The 6,348-nt window shown below is 37.5% G+C and overlaps 1 protein-coding gene across 1 annotated transcript; it reads right to left on the minus strand.

Moving 5' to 3' along the window:
* Positions 1-1,450: 1,450 nt before the first annotated feature.
* LOC127876858 (DNA ligase 1-like) lies at positions 1,451-5,221 on the minus strand. Its single transcript, XM_052422354.1, has 4 exons — positions 4,613-5,221; positions 2,574-2,735; positions 2,133-2,174; positions 1,451-1,516 (listed from the first exon to the last, which is right to left on the minus strand). Exons 1-4 carry the CDS (start codon positions 5,219-5,221, stop codon positions 1,451-1,453), a joined length of 879 nt encoding a protein of 292 aa, XP_052278314.1.
* Between the last annotated feature and the right edge of the window lie 1,127 nt (positions 5,222-6,348).

Below are 6,348 nucleotides of genomic sequence, written 5' to 3' on the forward strand. Positions count from 1 at the left end.
TCTTTCGCACGACTATACGCAGTCGCCAATCTGTCGCGAAGTTTGCGGCTGTATTCATTCTGGAACACCGTCCCATTATCGTTCAACGGTAAATCAAGTAGTGCGTCGATCGCTAACCTTGGGTGACGTCCGAACATTAAGTAGTAAGGCGAATAACCAGTACTGGTATGAATTGTGCTGTTGTACGCATGAACCATCGGTGCAACATACGACTTCCAGTCGGATTTCTTGTCCTCCTCGAGTGTGGACAACATGTGCAGCAGTGTCTGGTTAAATATCTCTGTCATCCCATTACCCATAGGGTGATATGGAGTTGTTGTAGATTGTTCAATTCCAGCTAACTTGCACAGTTCGCTTATAAGGCCAGACATAAAATTGGTACCTTGATCACTGTGTAAACGCGCCGGAAAGCCGTAATGCACAAAAAACTTCTCAAACAAAACTTTCGCTGTTGTTCTTGCTGTCTGATTTGTCGTTGGGAACGCCTGTGCATATCGCGTAAAATGATCGGTGATAACTAAAATATGCTCGTATCCACCTTTTGATTTTTCTAAACTCAAGAAGTCTATGCAAACAAGCTCCATTGGTGATGAGGTTGTAATGTTCACAAGAGAACTAATTTCGGCTGGAGTTTTGCTTCTTATGCATCGGGCGCAATTACTAATCTTGTCTTTTACAAAGCTTTCCATGCCAGGCCAAAAGAATCTTTGTTTAAATAATGATAGTGTCTGATCACGTCCTTGGTGGCCGAGGTCATCATGCAGGCTTGAAAACACTATCTCCCGTAATGCTTCTGGCAAAACTAATTGGCTGTACTCCTGCTCACATATCTTAGTTCTTCGGTATAAAACCCCATCCTTCAACTCAAGACTGGGCCAGTGTCTGCTATATTTCAAAACACCGGTACATGAGTTTGAGGAAGATGATACAGAAGGTCTTGTGCCAACTTGTAATTTATGAATAACCTTGGAAATGACTGGGTCGGCCAGCAGTGACTTTCTCCAATTGTGAGAACTCAGGGCGTATGTTTGCAAGACATCTTCTGGAACTTGATCACAAGCCTCAGGTTTGTCTTTTACAGGTGCGGATGTACTGAAACAGTAGGGCGCTTGTTCAATCCCTGCTGTTACGGCTGTGGTTATAGCAGCTATTGTTTCTGGTTGCACTACCACCCTGCTTAACCCATCTGCGTCGGCGTTATTTTTACCTGCCCGATAACGTGTCGTAAAGGTGTAGTTTGATAACGCAGCAAGCCATCGTTGCCCTGTCGCGTCCAACTTAGCACTCGTTAGCACGTAGGTAAGTGGGTTATTGTCCGTTATAACCTCAACTTCCGCGCCGTAAAGATAGTCGTGAAACTTTTCCGTCATTGACCATTTCAACGCAAAAAATTCCAACTTGTGAGCAGGATAATGCTTCTCTGACGGTTTAAGTGAACGGCTTGCATAGGCTATGACCTTTTCGTGGCCGTCTTGGCGTTGATAAAGTACAGCACCCAATCCCTTTGAGGAGGCATCTGTGTGCAGAACAAACGGCAATGTATAGTCTGCATAGCCTAAAATAGGTGGATTGGTAAGCTGTTTCTTTAACTCCTCAAAAGCAGTCTGTTGATCGGATCCCCATTGAAATGGAACTGGTTTTATTGCTTTGTTGTTTCTTTGTGTTGTACGTTTAGTCGGATGGCCTATCAGCAGGTTATGTAATGGCCTTGCAATGGAAGCGAACCCTTTAATGAATCGCCGACAATAGCCAACAAAGCCGAGAAATTGGCGTACTTGTTTCACAGACTTTGGGGTTGGCCAATTTTTTACTGCTTCTATTTTGACCGGATCTGCTTCTATGCCATCTGCTGATACAACATGGCCAAGGTAAGTGGTTCTTGTCTTGAAGAATTAACATTTTGATGGTTTGATCTTGAGGTTATATTCAGCCAAACGACAGAACACTTGGTCTAGTCTTGCAATCATGGTATTGACATCTTTGGAAAAAATAATGATGTCATCCAAATAAATGAGGCAATCTCTAAGATTTAAATCGCTCATACAGCGTTCCATCAATCTTTGAAAGGTTGCGGGGGCTTTGCAAAGTCCGAATGGAAGGCGGTTACATTGATAAAACCCTAGTCCACCCACTTGAAACGCTGTCTTTTCCTTGTCCTCTTCTTCTAACTCCACCTGCCAGTATCCACATTTCAAGTCCAACTTTGAAAAGTACCGTGATCCTGCTAACAGATGAAGTGTGTCCTCAACTTTTGGTATTGCATAACTATCTTTCTTGGTGTTTGCATTTAGTTTTCTAAAATCTACACAAAATCGTATGGTTCCATCTTTTTTCCTGACGATTACACAATTCGATGACCATGGACTTTGAGATTCTTGTATAGCTCCCATTTCTAACATTTCTTTGAGATGTTCTCGGACTTCATTGAAAAGAGCTGGGGGAACTCGTCGAAAAGGCTCTTTAAAAGGTTCTGGATTTGTCAGTTTGATGGAGTGTTTAACTGCGGTTGTGTGTCCGATGTCAAATTTTGATTTTGGAAACACTGTATCCCATTTTCTAAACAACTTGTATACCTCTTGCTTTTGTTCCGGACTTAAATCAGTTCCGTCGAGATCAACATCATATTCATTTTTCATGTCTTCTAGTTTTGTTTTGTTTTCTGTTTCAGTATTGACAGTTGATATGATTGCGCTTGATGGTTGCAGTATTGGAGCTTCACGCAGAATTTTTACTTCCTGTAATTCACACAGTTCTTGTTTTGCTCTTATCTTTACAGGTCTTGCAGATAGGTTGCACAATCTCACAGGTACCCTCGCAGTTCTTCCACGAGTATTTATGGAGACAACTCTTGGACATACCAATGCCCCATGACTGTCAATTTGGCATTGTTCTGTTACTGCTGCTTCAGTGTTGTGAAGTTTTCGCAGAAGACCTACAAGTGCCCTGGTTTCATTTGGCTGCAACATTATGTCTTTGGTTGCAAGTACTTTGCCGATGTTTAAATGTATTGCATGAAAAGCCGCCTTCCATTTATCATCCGGACATTCATCACTGCGCATGTCTTTCATATGTCTAATAATGTTTGTACTAATAATGACATGAGCACTACCATGACTCTCGCTAACCGGTGCAACAAGAAGAATTGTTTCCATTTCCATATCCAAAATTTCGCTTCTAATCGTTGCCTGTATATATCCAGAATATGGAATGTTGGTGCCATTAGCTGCTTTTAGTTCAAGATCGAATTCTTTCAGTGACATCAGTTCTGGCTTTGGTGTCATTTTGGTGTAAAAGTTTTCAGTTACAACACTGACCTGCGACCCACTGTCAATAAGCGCGGTTGTCTCTTTTCCGTTAATGGTAATAGTAGATAGGTTAGCATCGCCTACCATTCTACTAAAAATGTTTTCCACTGGTTTCTGTTTGGGGATAGTGGTATCTTCACAGCCCTCATTGACCCCATTAATTAGAGCTGATTCCCGTTTAAATGATGTTGAGAGTTGCTGTCTCCATGATAAACATCTTGCGGAAAAGGTCGTCTTCCTCTATATGGACCTCTGTTTCCGGAGTAACCTCTGCCTCGTGAAAACGTTCTCCTATTTCCGGATTGTGGTCTATTATCATATCTCTTGTAATCTCTTGTCACATTTTCACTTCTATTGTCCTTCCTTGCTACTTTTTCCTGTGTTAATACATCTAGTTGTTTTTGCATACTTTGTAATTTCTCTGTTAGATCATTCAATATTCTAAATTGTTGATCTAGTTGCATTGTATTGATCTGTTTGGTATGTTCTTTTCTCTTTTGTGATACTGTCATTTCCTGTTTTTCTCTTCTCACTCGTTTCCGTAACTCTTCAAATGTGAGAGAGTTTTCAAAGAACACTCTAGTGGCATTCTTTAATTCAGAGTTTCTCAAGTATTTCCAATACTTTGTTCTCAGTATTTCATCCTTCTTGTTTTCTTGTATTTCGCCCTTTTCTAAAGCTCTTTAAATCATTTCTTCAATTCGTATACCCCATGATGTTATGTCTTCGTCTTTATTTTGTCTGGCTTGATAAAATTCTTCCATTATACTCTGTCCGCTTTTTACATCACCGAAATTACTTTCCATCGTTGACAAAATGTTTTCTAAGGTTGCTGTGGCTTTCAATGTTGATAAAAATTTTCTTGGTTCTCCAGATATCGCATTTCTTACGCACTGTTTCAGTATGTCTTTCTGGTAAATTTCAGACCGAATCATACTTTCGATTTCTATTTTCCATCCTCTAAATTGAGTTGGGTCCGAAAATTTAGGAACACTCGGTTTCAACATTAATGGTGGATTAGGAAGCACTCTTCGTTCCGCATTTCTTTTATGTTTGTGTCGGTGATGTATATCTTCATGTTCCAATGCCTCGTCTAATGACGTAATTGTGCTCCGTGTCTCCATAATATCTTCTTGCAATTCTTGTTTTGTTCGTTTCAATTTCCTTATTTTTTCTTCTTTCTGTTTACGACGTGTTTCTTTCAATAATTCTTGTTCCTTGAATCTTTTTGCTTTCTCTTTCAGATGAAGTTCCTCTTTTTATTTCATCTGTTGAAGCTTCATTGCTTTTATTTCAGCTTTAAGTACTTTTTCATAATCATCTTCATCACTTGTAATTTCATCAATGTCACTTTTGTGGTCATGCTCACATTCGTGACATTCAGATGGTGTAAGTGTTTCAGTACTGCACCGCACCCCCTCTTTAAAAATTCTGTCCTCAGAATCAGCATGTATCTGGATTGTTTCCTCCATCTTCTTAGTCAACCAACTAAGTTCCTCATCTATTGAATCCATGTCACTTTCATAATCGTTGCCATGGTAATCATCAGTCTTTAATCCAACAGTTAATCCAACATCACCATCAACATCATTATCATGGTCAAGTTCAGTCCTCCTTTCATGTTCCATTTCTTTACAGTTGTGCTGTAATCTTTCTCCAACAGTTTCTCTTCTTAATTGTTTATGCTTAACATCATTTGCATCATTCACATCGCTATGTTGGGCTGTTTTGTTTTCTATTCTCATCTTTATCAATTCATCTCTTTGTCGCTGAATTTCACGAATCTTTGAGACTCGTTCCTTTATTTTATTCAGCATTTCAATGTCCTTTTGACTTTTCAACTCTTGTTCCTTTAATGTTTGTTGTTCTTTATGTTTCTCCCTTCTTTGTCTCCTTAATTCTCTATCAGAATCCATTTTCAAATAGTTATATTCACACTCACACTTATTTCACACTAAGCACTAAGTTATGATATTGATCCGAACCATATGCAGATATCAAAGTCTTCTCTTTAATTCACTTCTCTTCACAATATTCTTTGCACTTTACAACACAAAACAATTCATTCCAAACTAGTGTGTAATTTGTATTTGTCAACTTCACTCACTTTAGATTCAATTTCATAATGTCATTCAGTAATATTAATCACTTGTCGTTAATATTACTTTCAATGCAACAATTCACAATTAAAACTATTCTCCCAGTGACTATTTCACTTCAGTCGTACGCACTTTTCTTTAATAACACTTTGTAAAACACACACTTCAATTTCATCAACCTTCAAATTCACAATTCATAACAGTTGCCTTTTTTCCAACTCAAAAATGTACAATATACATGTAATACATTACTAAATCACTAACTTCAATAGTGACCAATACATCTAATTCAATTTTAACATCTATGTATAGTAGTAACCCTACATGTCATATAACACAATACAATAACAAAAAAATTGTACACATTCATTCAATTATTGAATACCAAAAATAGGTATTATTATTAAATGTTCAACTATATTTCTCTTTATTAGCTCTCTTTTTAATAATCACTTAATTAATAAACAATTACTGTAAATTAGATTAAACTAAAGTCAAAATAAATGTTCAAGTTTTATCAAACTCAACAAAAATCTAAATAAATGTCTACAAACAATTAAAATAAATTCAGTGAAATTAATTCACAAATTATGATTTAATTGAGGAATTGATCTTATTTAATTATAATAATAACACCTATAGATGCATATTTATGAAACAATTGAACAAAACAATTTGATTAAACTATTTACAAATACACTCTCACACACGTACAACTATTTACAATCACACTCTCACACACGTACAACCATACATATTCAATCACACAATCATTGAATACTATGTACCATACAACTAAATCGCTATCTGTACAGATTCGATACCCTATTTCCGGTCCGAAAATTACACTGGTCACTTTTACGCAATTACTATTTTTCCTACCAACGAATATAGTATATACGCAATCAAATATTGCGCGACTTCTTTTCCCGTTATCAAATAAA

The sequence above is a fragment of the Dreissena polymorpha genome, chromosome 4 (assembly GCF_020536995.1).
Source record: "Dreissena polymorpha isolate Duluth1 chromosome 4, UMN_Dpol_1.0, whole genome shotgun sequence".
Lineage (NCBI taxonomy): Eukaryota > Metazoa > Mollusca > Bivalvia > Myida > Dreissenidae > Dreissena > Dreissena polymorpha.

Coding starts and splice junctions, on each gene's coding strand:
- LOC127876858 (XM_052422354.1), bottom strand. CDS start 5,221: ATGGATTCTGATAGAGAATTAAGGAGACAAAGAAGGGAGAAACATAAA. Junction 2,175..2,573: donor GTCCGGAACAAAAGCAAGAG/GTATACAAGTTG, acceptor GGATACTGGCAG/GTGGAGTTAGAAGAAGAGGA. Junction 1,517..2,132: donor AGGAAAAGACAGCGTTTCAA/GTGGGTGGACTA, acceptor TTCTGCACACAG/ATGCCTCCTCAAAGGGATTG.